Below are 26,972 nucleotides of genomic sequence, written 5' to 3'. Positions count from 1 at the left end.
GGACATGGCACACGAAACGTTCACAACAACGACGATTCAGACCCACAAACACACTAACATCAATAAGAAGTGACACCCAAAGCCCCATTTCTAAAGAAACCGTCCGCACACACCTGCTAAACACTTGCGCCACTTAGCTGACAACGCGTTCGATAATGAGTCCACTATTGAGGAAAATTCATTGGGATTAATGAATATCATTTGCAATCATTGTCATTCACTTAACTTCCCTGAAGAAACAACTGGCAATACAAGTAATGAATTTACACGTTGTTGTCAAAAGGGTCAGATTAGACTGCCTCCTTTACATTCATATCCTGAATTTCTACAGAAGCTTCTAACTAACGATGTACCTGAAACTAAAAACTTTATGAACTGCATTACATCCTACAATAGTTCATTTTCTTTTGCATCTACCGGAGTAAATATCAGGCCACCAAAAGGCAATGGCCCATACTGCTTTCGCATATGTGGACAAATATTACATCGCATTGGAACAGTACACCCTGAAACAAATCAACAACGCAAATATGCACAAATCTACACACAAAGCCCCTTTCTAAATGAACCGTCCGTATTAAACATACGTCATCTCAACACGTTCACACTATGCAGCATAGGTGGATCTCATTACAATAAGGCACTATTAACCGTTCAACCGCAGAAAAGGCTCCATATTAACAGTGAGTGCGATCCTCCTTATTACTTATCCATATTTATCACGCTCAAGAACAAACAAGTCATAAATTCACGATCACGGGTACAAATCGATACGGCTCGGATAACGGGACCAAACACAATTCACACTATGCAGCATAGGTGGATCTCATTACAATGAGGCACTATTAACCGTTCAACCGCAGAAAAGGCTCCATATTAACAGTGAGTGCGATCCTCCTTATTACTTATCCAGATTTCTAACGCTGAAGAACAAACAATTCATGAATTCACGATCACGGGTACAAACCGATACGGCTCGAGTAACGGGACCACACACACGAACCCGCATGAAAAAAAACAATACACGTTGGCTCCAACGCGCTTCTGAAACTCTGGAAGAAAAAATGTCTCGGCTTCAAAAACGCAAAGCTCAACTAACACAATTACAGAAACGAACCCAAATGGACAGACACACTGAACGTGGACGCATGCAGCGCGCGTCTCACAGTACTGCATCGAAACAGGCACGGCTTCAAAACGAAACACCTCCCGTCTCAGACATACAGAAACGGCAGCGAGAGAACATCAACGACAGACACCTGCTAAACGATTGCTCCAGTTAGCTGACAACGCGTTCAATAATGAGTCCACTATTCAGGAATATTAATGAATATCATTTGCAATCATTGTCATTCACTTAACTTCCCTGAAGAAACAACTGGCAATACAAGTAATGAATTTACACGTTGTTTTCAAAAGGCTCAGATTAGACTGCCTCCTTTACATTCATATCCTGAATATCTACAGAAGCTTCTAACTAACGATGTACCTGAAAGTGAAATCTTTATGAACTGCATTAAATCCTACAAATCGATATCCACTATGAACATTAACAGTGGCACTGCACATGACATCTGTCTTGCGAAACTGTTAATTATTGATGAATGTACAATGGCATCCACACACTTACTCCACACCATTCATAAACTTCTACAAACGTTTATGAATAATGATCTTCCCTTTGAAGGAAAGGTACTTTTATTACGAAGAGATTTTAGACAGTGCGTAGCTATTGTTCCACATTCCATGCGCTCAGCTATTGTTCAGTGCACCTTAAAATACGCAGACAATTGGCATTGCTTTGAAAAGATACAGTTAGTACATAATATACGATGTCCACATCCACATCAAAACAATTGGTTATTACAACTGGGAGATGGTACACTCACCAATACAGATAGACTTCACCCAGATATTATTACAATTCCTCAAGCCTTTATCTGCGCCTACTTAAAGCAATTTAAAGTGTCCTTGTTAGATGAATTTTCAAATATCTAAGATTACAGAGAGAAAGAGTGAAGCATGGGTGGAGATAGAAATAGCATGTTTATGGCTGTCTTCCATTTCTTGTAAATGACACCTTGCTGGAGGTAAAAATTTATTTTCCTCAGTGCCTCCACTTGCAGAATTCACCCAATTTCGAAAGGTTTGCCCAGTTCAGATTAGTGCAGGTGGGATAACATTCTGGCAGTATTGGGCACTAGGCTGGCATCAACCCTTGACACTGTGGTCATCCATCAAAATGCTCATTCACATATGCACCCACACTCCCCTATAATGGTGTAAATTAGAATTGCCAATTAATTTAGCACTCATGTCCTAGGGATGTGGACAGTAAATCTAGATTACCCAGAGACTACACTTGCAGATATGAGGAGAATGTGCAAACTTCACATGGGCCTAGGCTGGGATTCAAACTAAGGACTCTGAAGCTGTAAAGCTACAGCACTCACCACCAAGGTTATTATAGTTAACGAAAACTAAAATCAAAACTGAAACTATTATTAAAAAAACATATTCGCAAACTGAAATAAACTAAACTATTAAAGTAGCTGGAGATAATAACTGAAATAACATAATAATTTACTAAAAATATTTTAGTTTTCGTTTTTTGAATGAATATTCTTGTTGTTAGTCTTTAACCCTTGTAACTTTTAACTTTAAAACAGAAAGTAGTCCACCATGAGCTCATCCAGTGAATAGCAGCTGGTGACAGAGGACAGATGTTCACATAGCATTTGCGGTGACAGAGCGAGCTGAATACAGGCACGTAAAGCATGTGAAATAGAAAGCGATTTACGTGCCACCTTTCTTTGTGCTTGTTGTATATCAGGATGTAATTCAAACGGTTGAAATCGGAATGTGCTTGTCAACAAAACCTTTACCGTATAGACAGAAAAATCCTGAGTGAGTAACGCTTCAGTTTATTTCTCAGGTGCCTGCGTTTTGTTGACAATGATTCACCTGGCACCACACAGGAGTAATCCTTTTTGAAAACTAGGGGGCTTTGCCCCCTGCTACTTCGCTCGCCAACCACCATGTTTGGTTTTCCAGATACACACTTTTAAGATTTTTTTTTCTTTGAATTGTTGCTATTTCATTAGTTTCACTTTTATTTCAGAACTTCTTTAAAAACAATATTTGGAATCTTTAGAGTCCCAACATGCTGAATATTTTAAAAGAGGTCCGTGAGACATGTGTTTAATGACTTTGTACCATAATTCAGGATAGGTTTCTCTATTTGGAATTTCTGCACAGACAAACCGATCCACATCATCGGCAGTTAATAATTTTTTTTGCAAAGTAACCAATAAATGCATATGAGGTAAACCCCGTTTTTGAAATTCTCTGACTTAAACTTCAAAGCCTTATAATATTTACATACTTCAGACATATCACCTATGTCCATATATTCAATCTCTATTTGCCTTTTCGTTATTTCTCCGAGAAATTATTTCTCTTTTTTGCACTAATGTGATGTTTACTTTCTTTGTTTTGACACTTTTGTTTTTTTCTGCTTTCGTATTCTGTATCTTGCTCTGCATGTGTTTCGCGCCTACGTTTTTTTTTTGAGTCTTTTGAATTCCACTGTTTTCATTATCTCTAACCTGCTCTGCATGTGTTTGACCCCCTTGTTTTTTAACCTCTTTATGACATTTTACTTTGTTTTCTACTCTGTCTTTTATTTCTGACCTCGCTTTGTCCTGCTATTTTTTCAATTACACCTGGTCCATGATGATTATTTTCTCTTTTTTCGAGTAACAATTTCCTTTTGTTTGTGCTAATGCGATCTTTACTATCTTTTTTTGATACTGTAGCGACTTCCGCGTCCGGCTCGAAAAAAGAAGAAGTAAAAAAAAAAAAAAAACAGACAGACGTTGTAAAGTCTCACAAAAGTTTTACTTGAAAAATCAAGAAAAAGAATGCCGACTTCGTAACCCCAAACACAACTTTCTAGCACCCTCTCCAACCCCTCCTCCCATCCTGGGACCCCCCCCTTACCACATCAATCAATACCCCGCTGTCAGTTTTCCGTGCTGTACTCTGCCCTCCCTCAATCGAACCTAACAGTCACTCAAAAAACAAAAGGCTTCAACTTGCCTGGGACGCTACAATACTTTCGAATCTTCTTTACCTTTCTCTTTTTGACCCTTTCGAATTCCACTGCTTTCATAATCTCTAACCTGCTCTGCATGTGTATAGCGCCAAACGTTTTTGAACGTCTTTATGAAGTTCTACTTTGTCTTTTACTCTTTGTCTTTTAATTCTGAGCCCGATTGGACGTGCTTTTTTTTCAATTCCTCTTGTTCCGGGCTGATGATTACTTTCCTTATTTTCTGAATTTGCACCTTGATTATTCTTTTTCTTTTTTGCATTTTTTTCTCTCCAACGCTTTTGAGTCTCTTTTCTCCTCGCTGCTCTTTCTTCTTTGCTTAGTCGTCAATGTTTTATCTATAACGTATTGTCCTTATACGCATTATATGCGCTGAGAGCCCGGGAACTGTGTGTGCTCAAAGCCTTGACATGACTGAGTGTTTTGCTGCCAGTGGTCTTATTTGATATTGGTTGTAAGTAGGGCGTTTCTTGCAAGAATCTCATGTTCTACATCCCCGCAAGATGGTCCTGAGTCAAACTCTTGGCACAAAGTCTCATGTTTAAGGTCCCCGTGAGACGCTCCGTGGCCATTCTCTTTCGTCTCGCGGGTCTTTTAAGTGTCTTCCGTGATCTTCACATGAAGATCACATCTCGCCTCCCTAGTCATTCTCTCCTAGGATTTTTTTTTATAATAGGGAGATAAAACGGCACTGATCGAGAGACGTACTAGGTTATCATCAAAAAAGTCGTTTAACAATGAAGCGATACAAACCTTGTAAAATTCCTAAGTTGGCAATGTCTTTACTGAACTACAGGTAGGTAAGTGAAGAGATTCTGCCAACTGGTATACAACTAAAGATACTAATGTATTTTTGTATTTATTCTATATTTATTAATATATCTTTTTTAGTTTATATTCATAGCTCAAAATACCTGATATTGTGAAAATAATTCAGTAGCAGAATTATGTTATAAAATATTTGTCCCCCGTTTTTAAGTTTTTCTCTCTCTTAAAATAGATAGTTGAAATACCATATTCTTTTTGTTTTTAACATCAGCCATATCATACACATTGCATACCAGAGAATTTTCCTGCCTTGCATCCAGACCTGCTGGGGTAGGCTTCAGGTTTCCTGTGATCCTGCTCTGGATAAACAGGTTTAGATAATGTATTTATTGCTCCTAATCTCCTAGCTCTCTATGTCAATACAAGGTGGTGTAACTCTGGACATGTAAACGTCAAAATCTCCACTTGCTGTAGGGACATCGAACTGTTGGCTGTATGTCTGCGTCCCTATTACTTGCCCAGAGAGTTTGGACACGTCATTGTTGTTATTGTTTACATCCCTCCTCGGGCAGACGTGGAGATAGCGAGTGACATCATCCATTCTGTTGTTGCTAAGTTACAAACACAGCATCCTGAGGCGCTTGTTCTAATTGCTGGAGATTTTAACCATGTGACGCTGGACAAAACATTACTTGCCTTCTCCCAGTATGTGGACTGTAACACCCGGGGAAATAAGACTATTGACTTACTGTATGCAAACGTTAAAGACGCATACAGCGCCACCCCGCTGCCTGCGCTTGGGAAAGCAGATCATAACTTGGTTCTGCTTCAGCCTCACTACAAACCAAGAGTGAGGGAGCTACCTACAACCACATGCTCATTCAGGAAGTGATCCCCTGAGGCAGAGCAGGCTCTGAGAGACTGCTTTGGAACTACGGACTGGGATATCCTGCAGGGATCACATAGTGAGAACACTGAGGAGGTTGTTGACTGCACTACTGACTACATCAACTTCTGTATGGACATTGTAGTTCCAGTAAGAACAGTACGCTGCTATGCTAACAACAAGTCATGGATTACAAGTGACATCAAGGGCCTTTTGAACCAGAAGAAAAGGGTTTTTAAAGGCGGTGATCAGCATGAGCTCAAGCGCGTGCAGAAGGAACTCCGAGTCCAGATCAGGGCGGCGAAGGAGCAGTACAGGAGAAGTGTGGGATGGGATGAAGATCGTCATTGGCTGCAGCTCGAAGCGGGGTATCACCATCGAGAGAGACGTGAAGAGAGCAAACCAAATGAACAACTTTTTTAACAGGTTTGACCACCCTAACCCACTCTCACCTCGGAGTACTACACCCTCCACCCATCCTTCTGCTGATACCAGCATAGGAGAGACATCCCCACCCACAATTACGGCAGCGAAGGTGAGCAGAGAGCTGAGGAGACTTCGTGCCAACAAAGCAGCGGGTCCAGATGGAGTATCGCCACGACTGCTGAAGGTCTGTGCGCTGGAGCTGGGGAGTCCTCTACAGCACATCTTCAACCTGAGCCTGGAGTCCCGAGGATTTGGAAAGCATCTTGTATCACCCCAGTCCCAAAGGTATCACGTCCTAGTGAGCTGAACGACTTCCGGCCTGTCGCTCTGACGTCACATGTGATGAAGACCATGGAGCAGCTGCTGCTTCACCACCTGAGGCCACAGGTATGCCACACCCTTGACCCTCTGCATTTCGCATACCAGGAGAAAGTGGGAGCGGAGGATGCCATCATCTATGTGCTACACCGATTCCTCTCCCACTTGGACAGAGGCAGTGGTGCTGTAAGAATTATGTTTCTAGACTTCTCTAGTGCCTTCAACACTCTCCAACCTCTGCTCTTTAGGGACAAGCTGACAGAGATGGGAGTAGATTCATACCTAGTAGCATGGATCGTGGACTATCTTACAAATAGACCTCAGTATGTGCGTCTCAGGAACTGCAGGTCTGACATTGTGGTAAGCAACACAGGAGCGCCGCAGGGGACTGTACTTTCTCCGGTCCTGTTCAACCTATATACATCGGACTTCCAATACAACTCGGAGTCCTGCCACGTGCAAAAGTTCGCTGACGACACTGCTATCGTGGGCTGCATCAGGAGTGGTCAGGAGGTGGAGTATAGGAACCTCATCAAGGACTTTGTTAAATGGTGCGACTCAAACCACCTACACCTGAACACCAGCAAAACCAAGGAGCTGGTGGTGGATTTTAGGAGGCCCAGGCCCCTCCTGGACTCCATGATCATCAGAGGTGACTGTGTGCAGAGGGTACAGACCTATAAATACCTGGGAGTGCAGCTGGATGATAAATTGGACTGGACTGCCAATACTGATTCTTTGTGCAAGAGAGGACAGAGCCGGCTATACTTCCTTAGAAGACTGGCGTCCTTCAACATCTGCAATAAGATGCTACAGATGTTCTATCAGACGGTTGTGGCGAGCGTCCTCTTCTACACGGTGGTGTGCTGGGGAAGCAGCATTAAGAAGAAGGACGCCTCATGCCTGGACAAACTGGTGAGGAAAGCAGGCTCTATTGTAGGCATGGAGCTGGACAGTTTGACATCGGTGGCAGAGTGACGGGAGCTCAGTGGGCTCCTATCGATTATGGAGAATCCACTGCATCCACTAAACAGTGTCATCTCTAGACAGAGGAGCAGCTTCAGCAACAGACTGCTGTCACTGTCCTGCTCCACTGACAGACAGAGGAGAGCGTTCCTCCCCCAAACTGTGCGACTGTTCAATTCCACCAGGTTGGAGGGGGGGGGGGGGGGTTGGGGGTGGGGGGGGGGGGGCTAGGCTAGGGTAAATGTTAACATTATTCAAAGTTATTGTCTGTTTTTACCTGCATTTTTATTACTCTTTAATTTAATATTGTTTTTTGTATCAGTATGCTGCTGCTGGAGTATGTGAATTCCCCCTTGGGGATTAATAAAGAATCTATCTATCTATCTATCTATCTATCTATCTATCTATCTATCTATCTATCTATCTATCTATCTATCTATCTATCTATCTATCTATCTATCTATCTATCTATCTATCTATCTAATCTCAGATGCTGTCTCTGTCGTTTTTTGCCCATCCATACTCTGATTACCTGCTCTTGCTCTACTCATTAAGTGTTTACTGTTCTTATGCACGAGCTATTCAAGTCTTTTGTCTGATTGTGACACAAAACTAAACTCCATAGTAGCTCTTTAACCATACCATAATTACTAAAACTAAAATTGAAACTAATAGATATAAAAATAAAATAAAAATGTCTTTGTGAAATAAAAACTAAATTAAAACTAAAAATATACGATGAAGAAAAACTAAAACTAAACTGAATTTCCAAGTAAGGTCATAAAAAATATAGAAATAAAAAGTAATATAAAAAAGCAAAATATAATAACCTTACTCACCACCCAGCTAGCATCACCCTTTTTCAGAATTCATTATGTGCTATTGTTCCTCTTAACGTTATTTTTTTCTCTCTCCACAAAACTCATTTTTCCATCGATTATGTGAACTTATTCAGTCTGTTATTTGGTCTTGGACAGTTGGTATCTACTGTATCCTGTCTGATCCAAGCAGTGAGAACATTGCTAGAAAGCAATCATGAATGGGATGCCAGTCCATCTCAGGCAGTATCGATCCATTAGACATTCTAAATTTGCTTGTTCCAGTCCAATTTGGAGACACCAATATCACATCCAAAAGATGTATATGCATCCTGCAGTGTCCTTGTACCCTTGGGTTGAATACCAGTAGATTAGGAGAATTACTAGGGGGCTCCGCCCCCTGCTCGCTTCGCTCGCCAACCCCTGGTGTTGTGAAATTACAAAGAGCGTGATGTATGAATGAGATATAGCATAGTGTGAAGGTGTAGATGACGCATATAGGAAGCAAATAAAGTTGTGCATGTCCAAAAATGGGCTCAGAGAGGTAGATGCTAACTTTGTGTATTGTTTGTCCTTGTGATTTGTTGATGGTCATGGCAAAGGTTGGTTTTAATGGGGAACTGTCGCCGTTTAAGAGTAAAAGGTAATTCCAGGTCAGAACTTGTAAGGTTAATTCTAGGAATCAGAACAGTATTGTTAGCATGTGATGTTGTAAGAAGTTTTGTTTCAATAACATTGTGTGGCATGGTGTTGACGACTAAACGTGTAGCATTGCATAAACACTGTTTAGTGTTAAGGTTTCTTAATAGCATGATTATTGTTCCGTTTTTAAGGCTAAGATTGTGTTGTGTTAATCCGGCTGGGTTAATAGTGTTCAAATATTCTAAGGGGAAATTAAGATGGTCATTGTCGTCATCAGAGTCAACTTTGTCAGAGCTTAGAAACAGCTGTGCAACTCCAGCAAGTAATGAAATGACCTGGTTACTAATGTGATCAACATTAATATTTTTTGGACATAATATAGTTTGTTGTGTTAAAAGGGGTATTTGGTGTAATGAGATTGCTGTTCCAAATATCTCCGTAACTCTTTTGAAAGCAATGCCAATTGTCTGCGTATTTTAAGGTGGACTGCAGAATAGCCGAGAGCATGGAATGTGGAACAATAGCTAAGCACTGTGTAAAATCTCCCCCTAATAAAAGTACCTTTGCTCCAAAGGGAATATTATTATTTATCAACGTTTGTAGAAGTTTATCAATGGTGTTGAGTAAGTGACTGGATGGCATTAGATGCAAAAGCAAATGAACTATTGTAGGATCTAATGCAGTTCATAAAGTTTTCACTTTCAGGTACTTCGTCAGTTAGAAGCTTCTGTAGATATACAGGATATGAATGTAAAGGAGGCAGTCTAATTTGACCCTTTTGACAATAACGTGTAAATTCATTACTTGTATTGCTAGTTGTTTCTTCAGGGAAGTTAAGTGAATGATAATGATTGTAAATGACATTCAGTAATCCCAATGAATTTTCATGAATTGCGTTTATTTATTTTGTCCCTTCGCTGCCGTTTTTGTATCTCTGAGACTCGAGGTGTTTCGTTTTGAACCCTTGCCTGTTTCGATGCAGCACTTTGAGACGCGTGCTGTATGCGTGTACGTTCATTGTGTCTGTCCATCTGCGCTCGTTTCTGTTAATGTGTTAGTTGAGCTTTGCGTTTTTGGAGCCGAGACATTTTTTCTTCCGGGGCTTCAGAAGCGCGTTGTATGCGCTGACGTGTATTGTTTTTTTTTCATGCGGGTTCGTGTGTTTGGTCTCGTCACTTGAGCCGTATCGTTTTGTACCTGTGATCGTGAATTCATTACTTGTTTGTTCTGCAGCGTTAGATATATGGATAAGTAATAAGGAGGATCGCACTCACTGTTAATATGGAGGCTTTTCTGTGGTTAAACGGTTAATAGTGGATCAGTATAATGAGATCGACCTATGCTGCCTAATTTGAATGTGTTCAGATGACGTATGTTTAATACGGACGGTTCATTTAGTAATGGGCAGGGTTGCCACCCGTCCTGTAAAATACGTAATCGTCCCGTATTTGAGAATGAAATTGCGCGTCCTGTTTTGAATCAATACGGGACGGGTTTTGTCCCGTAATTTTTTTTATCATTTTTTTTAAAGCAGCGTCTCATGCAAATCATCTCACACGCATTTTATGAAGATGCCTCCTTTCCTACTTTTGATTGGGTAATACTTGATGTCATCGTTAGTTTGATTGGTCATTTTAACTGTCCAGTGAGGAGGGCGGGTCTTTTAAGTAGAGTCTGCAAAGTGTTGGCACTGGGATGTGGCTCCCGCTGCAGTATGCGTCCCTTATTTTTTTGTATTAAAAGTGGTAACCCTAGTGGGGCTTTGTGTCTCATTTCTTATTTATGTTAGTGTGGTCGTGGGTCCGAATCCTCGTTTTTGTGTATGTTTCGTGTGCTATGTCCGTAGTCTGTCCCATTTTGTGTCCAATGGGTTTGTGTGGCGCTTGCGTCTGACCTCTTTTTTTTTGTGTGCTAGGGGCGCGTTGCCTCACTTTTTTATCTTTGTTAGTGGAGGGGGTGTTTGTTTGTAGTGGGTCTGAATCCTCTTCTTTGTGTGCGTAGCGTTTCGTGTGCTATGTGGCGCTTGCGTCTGACTCCTTTCTTTTTGGTGTTCTAGGGGCGCGTCGCCTCATTTCTTATTGCAGTTACTGCAGGGGGGCTTTGTGTGTCGTGGGTCTTAATTCTCTTCTTTGTGTGTGTTCCGTTTCGTGTGCCATGGGCTTCGTGCACACAGCGCCGGCGTCTGATTCCTTTTTTCTGTGTGCTATGGGCGCCTCATTTCTAATTTTACGTTGCTTCCCATGGGTGCGGCGCTGTGTGCGTCGCCGGCGTTTCACTCTTTTTTTCTGTGCTGACTCCTTTTTTCTGTGGTCTCGGCCGCCTCTCGCGGCACCTCATTTCTTGGGGCGCCTGCGCAGTACGTCTTTTTGCGGCTACGGCCCATGGCCGGATGTCCCTGCGTCCATCCGGTTTACCATTCTCGGTTAGTAATGTGGATATTGGGGATGGTGGTGACAAACTGATCACTTTCTCAGTATTTTTTCATGTTGGCAGGAATTTGTTGCTTATTTACAGCATCTATACCTTAATATTAAGTGATTTCCATTACAAATAGGTCAGTTACATCTTTAGAAACCATTTCTAAACACTCAAGTTGTTTTATTATTTGTAGCATCTTGCAACAATTTTGTTTAATGTTTAAATGTATTTACATCTGTTTCACAGCAACATGCAGAATGGTGTGAAAGGAAATGTTCTAGAAAAAAATGTCCTTATATTTTTTGGTGGATTGCAGTTTTGTGACATCTGAGTGTGCAGTCTAAATTTATTGTGCTATTTGTAGCAATATTTTTAGTGCATTGATATATTTAAAAATGCTGTTTACAACCTTAATCATTTAATGTTCTGATGATGATTTCACAATGCAATCAGTAACATTTTAATTAAGAAGTGTGAATTCAATTAATATTATGCAGAGTAAATCTGGCCCTTGAGTGCTCATGCTTAGTTAATTTAAAATATGTCTCACTCTGTGATGCTAAATTGTTTATGACTTTATACTTTGATTTAACTATGAAGTAGCATGTCTTGTACTATTATAATGTTACAAATTCATGAATAATGCTTTGTGTTGTGATTTGCACAATTTTGTAATATTTCATTCCTTCATATAAGTGTACCCCCATTTTTTTCCTGGTGTGGGCTCTAGTGTATGCTAGTCTTGATTCTGTTCTTAGTTACAGTGAAATGTATAGTTTTTAGTTTTAGAGCATGGCTGTTATTCAGGAACCTGATCTATGTACATTAGAAAAAGTTTTTGGACATTTTGAATGTTTTATGGTTTAACTTCTAACTAGATTTACTGCATCTAAACCTGTTTTCTAATGTATACTATAATAAAAAAGCCCATAGCGGTGCTTACCTATATCAGTGTATCACTTTCTTTATAGTATTCTTTGTGTGCAAGAGTGAAAGCTGTTTATAATGTATTGTAACAGTTATTTTACAGTAATTTGCAGACCTGTTGACAAAACCACATTAAGCTGGCTATTTGGATTTCTGCAAGTGGACACTACTCAATGTGAATTTCCAGATTAACCCCAGCCTTGATTCTAAGAACTATTTAAAAAAAAAATTAATGCAAAAAAGAATGTAAGTTAAATGAATGGCTACAATGCTTGCCACATTAATTGGTCATGTACTTAGAGACTGTTTGTAAGAAAACAACAGTACTGCTATAAGCAGACCTCCTATGCTTCAGCAGACCAACACCAAAAAAATAAACCTTTTGCTCAGTAACTAAACTAGAGTTAACCAAAGAACAGCATTAGGTCCAATCCCCAAAACAAAAATACAACCAACCTAAAATGAATAAAATGCTTTGAACACCAAATTTGTTGCTGCAGAAATAATATAAAACCACATTAATTCCAAAGTAGACAACATATTTACAGTATCTACAGTGTAAGCAATATAAACACTACAGTGGGTGTGGGACATGAGCAGAGAGAACAGAGAGATTAACATAATAACTGTATGCAGCTCCGTCTGTAAAACCTTGCAAGGTGTCAGTCTTTCTCAACTTCCTGCCTTTTATTAGCTGCATTCTTTTGCCATACATGTGTAGTTCTCCCACTGCAATATCGGATTGAGAGACAAAGGCCTTTCTGTTGTCATCTGTAATTAATGTAGCAGGGAGTTGATTTTGGTTATTTTCTAATAGCCACTTATTTGAAAATTATGCTGTTTGATATGATCTGCCTTAGTGATTTTGGATGTCCATGGAAAATACCATCTATGGTAAAGACCACAGCCCTTGAGAGAGGCATAGCACCAGAGTTCTACCAGCAATGATAAGTCTGCTACCTTAGAATGGCATTTTCTATAAATCTCTACATAAATATTTTCCTTTAAAATGTGTGCAAGCATGGAAGGGACTTTGTCCTAAGCTCTATGCATATACCAGTTTCAGCTCCTTGAAGATATTTTCTGCTGGCATGATTCTTTGACTTCCAGCAGGTCCTAATAGCAGTTAAGTCTTCTGACTGGCATATCTACCAGGGATTGTTAAATTGTGCCAGGCTTTCTTGAGGGGTTGAAAATCTGCTTTCTTCCTCTTGGCAACATTCACAGGACAGGATGACTTTGCACTTGCTGTTGTGCCCTCATAGGGAGATGAAACTGCAGCTGTCACCTATCTCATTATCTACAAGATGTATTGTATATTGTATCTGCTGAAAAATTGTTTTGCCTGTTTTGAATTGGGTTGCCTGTTTTGTATTATTGGAAAAAAAATGAATTGTAAAGTCATGGAATTTGAGTAAGTGCTATTTTATTCATAGAATGCTCTATAAATTGCCAGTGATTTGTCTAATCTAGCAATGTTGTTTATTTTTTTCAGTTCAGTTTTAGTTTATTCTACTAAAGCACATTTCCATGTAAACACACATAACTATACAATGAATATAATAATATAGTTAGAAGATAATACATAATGACAAGGAATGAAACACAAAGCATAGTAAATAAATGCTAGCAAAGTACACCATGCAATATACCCAGTACACATATAAAACTTTTTTTTAGAAGACAAACAAAAAATCATAATGATTCTTTTATTAGTTAACTGTAAACTTTCAGTTTCATATTTTTAAAGCAAAAGAATATAAAGTAGTCAATAAGAACATGATTAAAGTCATTTATGTGCTCACAGTCCACACACCTACAATGCTGTTTATCACTGATGTGCTATATAATTGAAGCTTTATATTTGCATTACAATTATTTGCTTAAATGTATATTTTATAATTTGCATGTAACATACTTTTTACATGTTGTAATTGTGTCTGGGAATATTTTTCTAAAAAATATTAAAATGTAACTTTGTCTGTTATTATGTCAGAGGCTGTTCAGCTGCTCCAGCCCCTCCTGATAACCTGTACCTTTTATCTCACTAATGAGCTCCTCAGTCTACAAAGAAATATTTTGAGCTGAATGCATACAGAAGCAATTATAAACTAGAAATGTATAAGTTTGACTGAGGGTTATGCAGTTTAGGAGCAGAGAAGCATTAATATAAGTTAAAATTTAATTTGAAAAAAATTAGATATATAAAAACAAAAATATATACTAATACCAAGTAATATATAGGTAATATAAAGTGTGGATGTCTTTTTCCTTTGTCCATAAATAAGAAAAAAAATCATGATTTTTTTTTTTTTTAATTTAAGTCTTAATTAAAATAATTGGTCAAATATTCCTGAAAAATAATACTGTAGTTCATTACATTAAATGACATAAAGCTTTAATTGTATTAATTACACACAATTTAATTTATTTCCTTTATAGAGATTTGAATATTAACAGTATGTTGCATCAGAACCAAGGCTGCTTCTGTCTGTTGTCACTTACTCTCATACATTAACCAGCAACCCCGCGATTCTCGAAAGAATCGCAAATCCAAGAATGGCAATCACTTTCTGTTCCCTCCGATATTTGTAGGGATGAAATATCATGGAAGGTGGGTGCATCCACAGTGCCACTCACAGTATGGCGGCGATGTTGACGTACGATTCTGCTAGTCATGAGGCGTGTTTCAAAAGCATGTTGTAGGCGCCTTTGTGTATTGTTTTTATCCATGCAGTCTCGCTTTTGGCAGTGGTGGTAGTGTGAACGACTTGCCTGTTGCTTCTGGCATCTGTGCATATATACTGTACACCCTGGCGTGCACGCTGTACCTCAGGTTTAGTTTACAGGTCGTAGCCATACGGGCTTGTTTTTGTATTACTAATCGTTGAGCTCTTTCGTTTTGGAGCCGTGACTGCTTTGCCTCTGCTCTTGCAGAAGCGTGTTGTGGGCACCTTCGTTCATTGTGTCTATCCATACGGGCTCGTTTTTGTATTTCTGTTAGTTGAGCTCTTTCATTGTGGAGCCGTGACTTCTTTGCGTCTGGTGTTTTTGAAGCGCGTTGTAGGAGCCTCCGTTTATTGTTTTTATCTGTGCGGTCTCGTCTTTGTTGTTCTGTGGCTGTGTCGTTAGGTAGACGTAGTTTACTGTTAGGAATCATAATTCAACTTACTTTTAATACTGATTTACCGTCATGTGATCCAAACATGCCACACTGACTGCTGGCACACTGGATTAGAGCAAGTTTAGTTTACAGGTTGTGTTGTTTGGGTGCCACCTACTGACTCTGGGGTGCCGATTCGCTGTGCGCATGCGCCTCGGTGCGTCCGCAGTCCATGCATAAATTAAACTGTCGTTTAGTAATATACGAGGGGGACCCAAAAATAACCGGAAATATTTTTAAAACGTGTTTAATTTAATTTTCTGTACAAACTACAATTAGTCTCCTTCAAAGTACTCTCAATTGGCGGAAATACACTTATCTAACCGTTTGTTCCATTGTTCAAAACATTTTTTAAATTCGTCTGAAGTAATGCCCATTAATGCTCTGGTCGTTTCTTGTTTTACCTCTTCGATGTCAGCAAAACGCCTTCCTTTCAAGTCTTTTTTCATCCGAGGGAACAAAAAGAAATCACACGGAGCTAAATCCGGTGAGTAGGGTGGGTGGTTCAGGGTTGTCATACCGTTTGCCAAAAATTGCCGAATGCTGAGAGCAGTGTGAGATGGAGCGTTGTCATGATGAAAGAACCAATCGCCCGACTCCCACAAATCAGGGTGTTTCCTTCTCACACTGTTGCGTAACCTACTTTTACAAAAAAATTCACTGAACACAAGCACAACCTTCCAGACTGATGGCACTTGGCAGACTGACTTGTGAGGAGTGTAACTAGATTGCCCTAGTGGCCCAACCACGTACTAAAAGTACCAACCTAACAGCAACAAAATTCCGGTTATTTTTGGGTCCCCCCTCGTAGATGGTAAGGAGTGCATTTGTTCTCTCAAATGCTGATGATACCTTGCCAGTGGAGGAACAGAGCCGTTCAACACAAAATGCTGGGGGCAGACATGGCTTTCTTATGGCTGCTTACTTCATTATACTTTGCAGCTTTGAAGTGCTGGTTACACATATCTGCCCTGCCTTGCCTTGTAATAAAAGGTGGTCCTTCTTCTCTTACGGCATCAGCCTGCAGGCTCACCCAGTGTCAGTAGACAGTAGAAAACTGTTAAAACAATATTGCATTTACTGTAGTACACTGTACTAGCATCTGTTAAGCAACTCCTTAAATGCAGTGGACTGATAGAGCAAAATGGGGCATAAGCACTACAGAAACAAAAAGTAAACCAGTATATTTAACACATTTAACACATCTTTTAGTCACAAAATTAAATTTTGTTTTCTTAATCATTTGCTTCTCCATGAATGCTTTTTACAATCGAGTAGATGTAATTTCTCATTGTTGAATAGCTCTGAAAATCTGCCCAAAAGAACTATGTCTTTTAATAATTATAATTAATTATATTTTTATAGGGCTTTTCAATCCTACTCAGAGTGCTCTACATAGGCATTGTGGAGCCACTTCATCCATCACCAATGTGTAGCATCCACCTGGATTTCATTCTTGCTCCAGTACGCTCACCACACATTAACTATTAGGTGGCAAAAGGTGAGAGATAGTTAGCCAATTAGAGAATGAACAATCATGTGGTGGCAGTTTAACTAGGACATCGAGAAATACTGTACTCTTTTGCCTAGGGATCTTTTAAGACCACAGAGAGTCCATTTTTACAGCACATTGTCCTTCTTACTGCATTGTGAGTTTGGGATGCAGATATAGGCCACAGGGTAAGCATCCTGTATGTAAACACCAACACCTCATCCAGCAGCAATGCAAGAGTTTCCTAAATGGCTACCCATCCAAGTACTAGCCAAGCCCCACACATGCTTAGCTTTAGGAGAATTGCATATTCTGAAGTGCAGGTGATATGGCTGTTGGCTTTTTTTGTGTGTGTCACTAGTACTGACAGGAACTTGCAAAGCCTTCTACACATTGCCCTTTGTAGGGCTTTGCCAGTGTCTCATTTTCCAGGTGCTTAACTGCTTATGCATTTCAGAATGCACACCTTGGACAGGAATATAGTAACTTTAGGCTCTTCTTCCAGTCAGTTTCATTCTGTACCTTAGTTGACATCCCAGAATTGCCTACAGTGGCTATTTATTGCTATAACATCTCCATATACACATAACATAAGATTACCACACCTGCTTAATCAAATTCAGTTCAGGCAAAAATATGTAAAGCAGGAAATCTAGCTTTGAAATTTGATCACATACAAAATATCAAGCTATGTTTAATTCTTGCTTTTGTGATATTTTTCTTTTTACGTATTTCTTTCATGAGACTGTCACTTTGGTTGAGTGGTACCTCACAGTTGCTATTTCTATGACATACTATGTTATTAAGGATTTTCATGATCTTGCCTACTGTACCTGGTATTCCCTGAATAGTTACTAAGTTAACAAGTAACAATTATCATTGCTTTTGTTTTTAAATCATGCTCAGAGCATACACACCGGCAAGTGAGGCTTTTATTATCACTCATATTAATTACTTTGTCATATTACTCAAGTTTTTCATACTACTCAACACTCTGTTCCACATATACAGATACAAGTTTTAAAATTGTGCTTGTTGCACATTTTTAATAGACCATCTGTTTTTCTGAAAATTCTGTTGTTAAAACAGAGTCATAGGTAAATGATGTTTATCTTGCCAGTACTGGATACAAATCAGGAACCAACCCTGTAATGATTACATCCTCACTAAATTTATTGCTTACTGTTGACTTAAAATGTACTTGTTTTGGGTTTCGGAGGACAACAGTGTACCCAATAAAAAAAACTCTTATAAATATGGGGAAAATATTCATATTCCGTTTAGACAGTGGATGGGCTAGAACCCAAGTTCTTCAATTTTAACACATGATGACCTTTTTAAGGCTGTGGCTATAACTTTTTTTTTCAGGTACTTAGGTGCTACAATTGTGGCAGGTGTAGTCCCTAAATCACTAGTGTGCCACCTGCTGCCAAAACAGTACTTACTAGCAAGCCTATAAACTATACTATATTGTAACCATCTTCATTATCTGATGTGATAAATGCATACATCACTGCATCACTTCACATTAAACAGTATCAATAAAACAGTTAAACAATAGTGCTTTTCTATTATTTAGTAATTTTCAGACACTTAGTTATTAATTGACCTTTAGCAGTTAGAACTTTATGCATGTATTGTTGTTGATAACATAACATAATTGTTTTAAAAATATACAGCTAAAGTACAAGAAATGTAAATTAACATGATCAGATTGCATTGTATCCTTGGTTGGCTCTTTCCTAGACCCAGTGCTAATAGGTTAGACTCCAACCCCTTGCAACCGCGAAATTAGCAGGCTTTGACTGATGTGGCACATTACCAGACTAGGTGTCCACTAGATGTTGAAGAGATTTAAAATAAGATCTAAGATTCCAAGCAAAATTCATAGTCAAAAGCTAGACAGAGGGTTGAAACCATTAAATCAAAAAATTAAAACATAAAAATAATGAGGTGATTCAAATTGTCCAAATTCCCCTTGGGGACAAATAAAATAAAATCTATATATTAGAAGTTCAAAAAGCCAAGGGTGAAAAGCAGCCAAAAATAATGGCAGCAAACACAATTAATTAATCTGATTATCCCAAGGCTAGAATGCCAGATGCTGCATGCGGCCATCTTAAATAGATGTAACCTGTTAACAATATGTGTCACATGATAGGTCACAGACATAGCAACTGTAAATAATATGATCATGGCTTTGAAAGACAAACACAAATGATACCACCCATGATAAATAAAGCTGTTAAAATGGTACCAAATTGATGTCATTATTATAAAACTAAATGATTATTTAAATAAAAATGAACAAACTTAATTCCAGAGAATGAAAAAACAGGAATCTGTAGTGATTAGATATTTGAATAAGGTTATTTAATCTTCCCTTTGTGAATAGTACTCTCTAAACAATCAGATATCAGCTGACTTTGTCAATTAGCCATACCTTATGGTATTTGCCGCACTTATAATGGGATGTATTAGGTGTGATTACATCAAAGCGTGCTTAGAGAGAACTGAAATTTAATATTTTATTTTATTTGTTATTTGTGTTTATACTTGCTTCCTAAGGTCTGCTTGTTTTTTTGTTAAACTACAGTATTTTCACAGAGGTATGATCTCTTATTTTGATAATAAGGAATGCTGTAAAAAAGCCTGTTTATATTTTGTTAATTACATAAAAATTAAATATTCATATTTCCTGTTTCTCAAGAAATGGCAAATTGTTTACATAAAAATACACATAAATTGTATTATGTGCAACCTACCTAGAAACCACTATATTATCTAAGAGGTTTCTTCACTTATGTTGATTCATCCTTGTTCATCCTTTTGGCTTTTTTGGCAGAAAGTAAAAATTTGGATGTTTTTTTGCTTGGTTTAAAAATATGATGAGCATTACAATGCCATCCTTTGCGTATCTAAAACCCTTTCATTGTATTTAATTCTTGTCTACTTTAAAACTGAATAAATGGAACCACTGTTGTCTTATGTGTCCCACGGCATCATAAGTGAAATTTTATTATTTTTCATTGGAGTCAGTCATACACAGATGCATGTGTTTAATTAATGAGTGGCTATGCAGCCATTTATAGCAGATTCATGTGCATTTTCCTACAAACCAGAATAAAAACAACTCAGAGAAGATCTTAATTCTAGCGAGCCATTAAATGTTTAAAAGAAAAGAGTTTTCAGGTTTAAGAAAATGTGCAACACAGTGATTTACTTTTTAACAATGCCTCATATAATGTCTCAGTGGCATCTCTAAAAGATTGTCAGCAAAGGAGACAGATTGGAGCCAGGAAAAATTTTGAGGGTCTTGCCAAAATCAGTAACTTAGCTGAATTTAAGGTATGAAACTGTGTGGTTGTACTATGGCAGTAGTGGTTGTCATTAATTAATCTGTTACCTCATATTTAAATGGATTATCAGCTTGAAATAAATTAAATACATTGTTGAAGTGATATTTTTCATAATTTACATTACAAAGCTAGTGTCACTGTAGTTTAAATGTGCATCAGTTTAAGTTATTATACTCAGTTGTAGATATACAGTGGTGTGAAAAACTATTTGCCCCCTTCCTGATTTCTTATTCTTTTGCATGTTTGTCACACAAAATGTTTCTGATCATCAAACACATTTAACCATTAGTCAAATATAACACAAGTAAACACAAAATGCAGTTTGTAAATGGTGGTTTTTATTATTTAGGGAGAAAAAAAAATCCAAACCTACATGGCTCTGTGTGAAAAAAGTAATTGCCCCCTGAACCTAATAACTGGTTGGGCCACCCTTAGCAGCAATAACTGCAATCAAGCGTTTGCGATAACTTGCAATGAGTCTTTTACAGCGCTCTGGAGGAATTTTGGCCCACTCATCTTTGCAAAATTGTTGTAATTCAGCTTTATTTGAGGGTTTTCTAGCATGAACCGCCTTTTTAAGGTCATGCCATAGCATCTCAATTGGATTCAGGTCAGGACTTTGACTAGGCCACTCCAAAGTCTTCATTTTGTTTTTCTTCAGCCATTCAGAGGTGGATTTGCTGGTGTGTTTTGGGTCATTGTCCTGTTGCAGCACCCAAGATCGCTTCAGCTTGAGTTGACGAACAGATGGCCGGACATTCTCCTTCAGGATTTTTTGGTAGACAGTAGAATTCATGGTTCCATCTATCACAGCAAGCCTTCCAGGTACTGAAGCAGCAAAACAACCCCAGACCATCACACTACCACCACCATATTTTACTGTTGGTATGATGTTCTTTTTCTGAAATGCTGTGTTCCTTTTACGCCAGATGTAACAGGACATTTGCCTTCCAAAAAGTTCAACTTTTGTCTCATCAGTCCACAAGGTATTTTCCCAAAAGTCTTGGCAATCATTGAGATGTTTCTTAGCAAAATTGAGACGAGCCCTAATGTTCTTTTTGCTTAACAATGGTTTGCGTCTTGGAAATCTGCCATGCAGGCCGTTTTTGCCCAGTCTCTTTCTTATGGTGGAGTCGTGAACACTGACCTTAATTGAGGCAAGTGAGGCCTGCAGTTCTTTAGACGTTGTCCTGGGGTCTTTTGTGACCTCTCGGATGAGTCGTCTCTGCGCTCTTGGGGTAATTTTGGTCGGCCGGCCACTCCTGGGAAGGTTCACCACTGTTCCATGTTTTTGCCATTTGTGGATAATGGCTCTCACTGTGGTTCGCTGGAGTCCCAAAGCTTTAGAAATGGCTTTATAACCTTTACCACACTGATAGATCTCAATTACTTCTGTTCTCATTTGTTCCTGAATTTCTTTGGATCTTGGCATGATGTCTAGCTTTTGAGGTGCTTTTGGTCTACTTCTCTGTGTCAGGCAGCTCCTATTTAAGTGATTTCTTGATTGAAACAGGTGTGGCAGTAATCAGGCCTGGGGGTGGCTACGGAAATTGAACTCAGGTGTGATACACCACAGTTAGGTTATTTTTTAACAAGGGGGCAATTACTTTTTCACACAGGGCCATGTAGGTATAGATTTTTTTTCTCCCTAAATAATAAAAACCATCATTTAAAAACTGCATTTTGTGTTTACTTGTGTTATATTTGACTAATGGTTAAATGTGTTTGATGATCAGAAACATTTTGTGTGACAAACATGCAAAAGAATAAGAAATCAGGAAGGGGGCAAATAGTTTTTCACACCACTGTAATTATGAATGTTAAACAAACATATTCAGAAGCATACTCTAATAAAAAAGAAACCATATTTAATTTTATGTACTGTACACTTTTTTATATCAAACCGAAGAACATGTCTAATACAGTCTTCTTCTCATCTGTCTCTGCAGTCTTTTAAGTAACAGAATGCCAGGATATCAACTGACTCTGTTTTCATGTTGTCGCTTGTTTTAACATGTATCTACATAAATTAATTGATAGCATTATACTGTACATACATCACATACATATGCCATAATTCATTACAAATAAATCCTGTCATTTATAATCTTTTTAAACTTTTGAACAAGAAGGATTTTTTTTATTTGCAGTAGCTATAAAACTCAAGTAAAATTAATAAAGTAAATGAGCATCAACTTATTTGTTGATGGCAGGGTGGACATCAATGATGTTCAACATCTATCCATTACAGACAGCAATCAAAAAATATGATTATGGCAGTGTATCAGAGTCAGAGAACAAAAAACTTACCTGCTGTTTCAAATACATCAAGATACAAAATGTTCAGAAGCGGGGCTATCAATAACAGCAAATAACCTAAACAGCTAAGTAAATTTCTACTGACCGTGTCAGGAACAAAGCCTAATGAGAATGGAAAACAGATTTGCAAAAGAAATATTGTCTTCAAAAACAACCAACACAAGTTGCCAACACACATAAAACTCATCTTTTAAACATTTCACTTAAAATTAAACTAAAGGGGAGGCAGAAAAACTAAATGCACACTGCTATAAAACTTCCCATGTCATGGCCATTTATAGTTTCACATTAGAAGATAAATAGATTAATTACATTTAACTGCTGTGGGAATGCTTCCCTGTACTTGATCCTGGAAGGCGTTTGAGGGTAAAATAAATGCTGAAAAATACAGGAAAATCCTTGGATGAAAACCTGATGCATTCTGGAAGAAACCTTCACCTTGGGAGAAAATTTGTTTTCTAGCAATGCAGCAACCACAAGCATAAAGTCAAAGCTACATAGGAAAGGCTTATAAACAACAATGTTAATGTCCTGGAGTGGCTGAGTCAAAGTTCATATCTCAATCCAATTAAAAATTTATGGCTGGACTTGATAAAGTCTGTTCACTCATGAGCCCCTTGCAATCTGACAAGAGTTTGCAAAAGAAGAATGGTGAAAAAATAGTAGTGTCAAGATGTGCAAAACTGACAGAGATCTATGTATACAGGCTCAATCAGTTATTTTGTGTTTTATATTTCTAATTAATTTAGGCCATTTTACAAAGACCTGTTTTAACTTTGACATTAAACTTCCAAGAGGTGAATGGTTTTTATAGGCACTGCAGTTGAATGGGAGTGCCCTCTCTGAGTTGTTTCCTGCACACTGTTTAGTGTGACTTGGACAGACTGTCCCACACAAATTAAACGTACAGTGAATAAAATTGGCCATGTGTGATAATGTATTCTGCAGAGCTGGCAAGAGTGATGGATGGAATCCCACAGCAGTCATCTTTTTCATCTGATTTTACTGTAACAGTAGAGCTAATAGATTTTTTTTCTTGATGATTGCAAATCCTTCCTGTATTTGTCAGTTTTATGACAGTTATTCATACCGTAGGTCTTTTAAAGTGCTTTTTTTGTGCCCAAATGTAATTATGGGCCTTTTTCTCAATGGATGTATAAAATGTTTATTTAATTGTCTATAGAATGTTATATGATGCCGCACTAGACAGTAATTGTGTTGTTAAAAAGCATCCTGAATACCGATCTATGCTTTGGGTCATTGTCAAAAGCTTTTAAGGATGTATACATATGGAATTGAATAGTTTAATTGGGGAAGCAGAGTTAGGTCTTTATTTTAAGTGCATTATTGTGACACGACTAGTGTAAATTAAGCTTTTTTAAGCTCTGTCCTACTAGGCAGAGATGTATGCGTTTGAACTTAACTTGAAAGAAAGTGTATTGATTTTTACATTGATTTTGTCATTCTTTACTGAACAGATACTCTATGATGATATACCCCTGCCCTTTAATAATCTTTAATCCCTTTTAATAGTTTTTTCCCATCATATCTTCAGTGACAAGGTTGAAAAAAGGAAAAATTTCTGTCTTGCCCTAAGTGTAATCAATTATATATTTTAAAAAAGTACAGTAGGTTTAATATGTTTTCTTCTTCTGTTTGTTTTGGGCTTGGCCCACAAACGGGACCAGGTTTGGGGAAAGGAATAACTGAGAAAGTCCTTTAAAGTCTATTTTTAAACATCAAGAACAGAAACAAAGGCATCATTTGTTTTATATTGCATCTTGTCAACAGTAATTAAAAGCAGCAAAAGATTCTGTCTTGTCTAGGCATTAATTGAAGATCTCTTCACATTTTAAACTGTAGTATTAAGAGTCAACAGGATATTTAAATGTGGATATGTTGGAGCAGATACCTCCGTTCATCCATTTTCTGACCCCATTTTTTCCTCAACAGGTTTAATGGGTAGCTGAAGCTTATCCTGACCGAAAAACTAAAACCAACCTTAAATTAGATACTTCAGGCAAAGGTCATGCTCTCACACACACACACACACACATACGCATGTACAAATAACACTCACGGACACCTAGTGATTAAAAGTCACTCTTGATCCTCGCAGTGACCTTATTTAATCCACTTAGTGGTGAGGAGCTGCATTTTATGAGGCAGGAATCAACCCTGGAAAAGACACCCAACCCATCACAGGGCAAACTCTCACACACCTTTACTCACTCCAGCAAATATGGTAAAGGACCCATTGACAAGAGAGATACATGTCAGCGAGAGTGGAACAGGGTCCTGCAAAATGACAGAATAATAGAGAAGAGGAAAATACCTGTCAGAGATAGGGGTTGGCATGTCACCACTGATAAGCAGGCAAAACCAGTGGAGAATACGCCTTGTATGAGTGTTATGTGCCTCAGTTAAGGCAAAAATTTAACATGCTTAAAAAAGACCAGTCTCTATTTCATTATTTACTTCCCAAGATAATAACACTAACGGAAATTAAAAAGGTGTTAACAATGCCCGATCTTCATATTGTATTATTTCTGTTATTTTATATCCTAAGTTAATCACACATTTCTGCTTAAATATTTGAATTAGTTACCCTAATATTTCACAAAATCATTAACATACTCATTTTAGGTGACTTAATAAGAAAGCAGATGTTTTTTTAACTATATGGAGAAATAAGGTATTGTTACTTTTTTAACGGTCTGGAATAGAGTTTGGTTTTATGAGCTATCCAATCAGAAGTATTAACATGTTGCCAGAAATTTATATTGTGTAGTTTTACCATTGTTTTTTTCCTTTTTTTCAGAGTCTGCATATAATGGAAACTATCCTAGAAGAAAGGTTTGGTCGACCTCTGTCTTAATGGAAAAGATGGTTGCCTGTTACAAGAAGTAGGAAATAAGCTAGGCCCTCACTTTAACACCATGTATCTGTCTAATTTCCTGTCCAAATATTCAGTACTGTAGCATTTACACTTTTTTTACACTGTTTCATCATACATTCTTCTAAAGATGTAGGTGTTATTTGAAATGCAGATTGTGCCATCTTTCAGAATGACATTGAAGTGGTTATTGCTTAACTGTTGCATCACTTCATTTAAAAACCATATAAAGTTCATACAAATGAATACTCTCTTAATATCTGCCAGTTTTGACAGTAAAGTCACTTCTCCATTTGTGGGAAAATGTTAATTTTTCTTACTTTGTTTTCCACTATGTATCATTTTCATTTTAATAGTACAAAGTTGTATCAGTGCTGAAGGATTTGTGGCATCTGAACACTAGAGAGTAAATGGTTTTGACTTTTTTGATTCAGCTGGTGATACAGGAAAGTGAAATAGGAAAGCACATTAATATACGCAAATAATAGGGATATCTTCCATTGCCAAATGTTTTACACTTTACTAAGAATGGAAATCTAAAAATAATCTATACATGTCACAGTTGTAGGTGGTTGGTGAAAAGTATGAAACTTGGCATCTTAAAAATGCTCTTTGTATATCTTATCTATTCTTTAAATAGACTTAAAATTGAAACTTGTTAAGTATAACGTAATAACAGTAATAATTTAGAAGATGTACACAGAGTAAATGAAACATGCCCTCTTTCTTATTAATCTGAAATTTCTTTACAAAAGATGTATATTTTGCTAAAAAAAAATAAAGTATTACAAAAGTACTGAAATATATTTAAGAATCAGATTATTTTAGTGACCCTGTGCTATTGCACCATAGCACAAGAAGACGTACATTGAAATTTAGCTTAATCACAGTCTTAGTAGTGTCTGTATTTTTTTTCTATGTTGTGCAGTTTTTACACTAAGTGCTCAAATTTTCTTTTACATCCCAGAAAAAGACATATTAGGATAGTTAGAATCTGCAAATTCAAATGGATTGAATGAGTTTGGCTGTGCCCTGTCCATGTTTGGTCCCTGAGTTGTACTTTATGGCACCAGAAGCTCCATGAAATTGTGTTTCATAATGATAATTGTCAAGTCAAGAAGTCATGTCTCCTCAGAATAGCTGAAAAAAATAAATGTAATTAAACTGAAAAAATACATATCATGCAACACACACAGAGCCCATGGTGCTGTTAAGTTAGTACCAAGATGCAACCAGTTTGAATGGAATGACCAGAAGAGGATTTATTTAAACAAGCAGGGGATCAAATTAGTAAGCATCTTGAGCATGGGAAAGACACTATATAAAAATATTATTATTATTAAGTTTAAAAAAGAGTGACAAAACTCAAAAGTCGATAAAAAAATAATGAACACAAGGGTGCATTTTTTTATTGGAATCTGACAATTATGACCTGATAATTATGGTTCCTTTGCACCAAT

The 26,972-nt window shown here is 37.8% G+C and overlaps 1 protein-coding gene across 1 annotated transcript in view; it reads left to right on the top strand.

Annotated features, from left to right (window-relative positions):
* LOC114660232 (PRELI domain-containing protein 2-like) overlaps positions 1-26,308 on the top strand; it is a 91,299-nt gene extending 64,991 nt beyond the window's left edge. Inside the window, exon 6 of the mRNA XM_028812782.2 lies at positions 25,438-26,308. Coding sequence (XP_028668615.2) covers positions 25,438-25,494 — 57 coding nt within the window. The 3' untranslated portion in view covers positions 25,495-26,308. The remainder of the gene's footprint in view (positions 1-25,437) is intronic.
* The last annotated feature ends 664 nt before the right edge of the window (positions 26,309-26,972 follow it).

The sequence above is a fragment of the Erpetoichthys calabaricus genome, chromosome 11 (genome assembly GCF_900747795.2).
Source record: "Erpetoichthys calabaricus chromosome 11, fErpCal1.3, whole genome shotgun sequence".
Taxonomy (NCBI): domain Eukaryota; kingdom Metazoa; phylum Chordata; class Cladistia; order Polypteriformes; family Polypteridae; genus Erpetoichthys; species Erpetoichthys calabaricus.
Note: the sequence above shows the minus strand (reverse complement) of the source record. Positions and strands in the feature narration are given on the sequence as shown.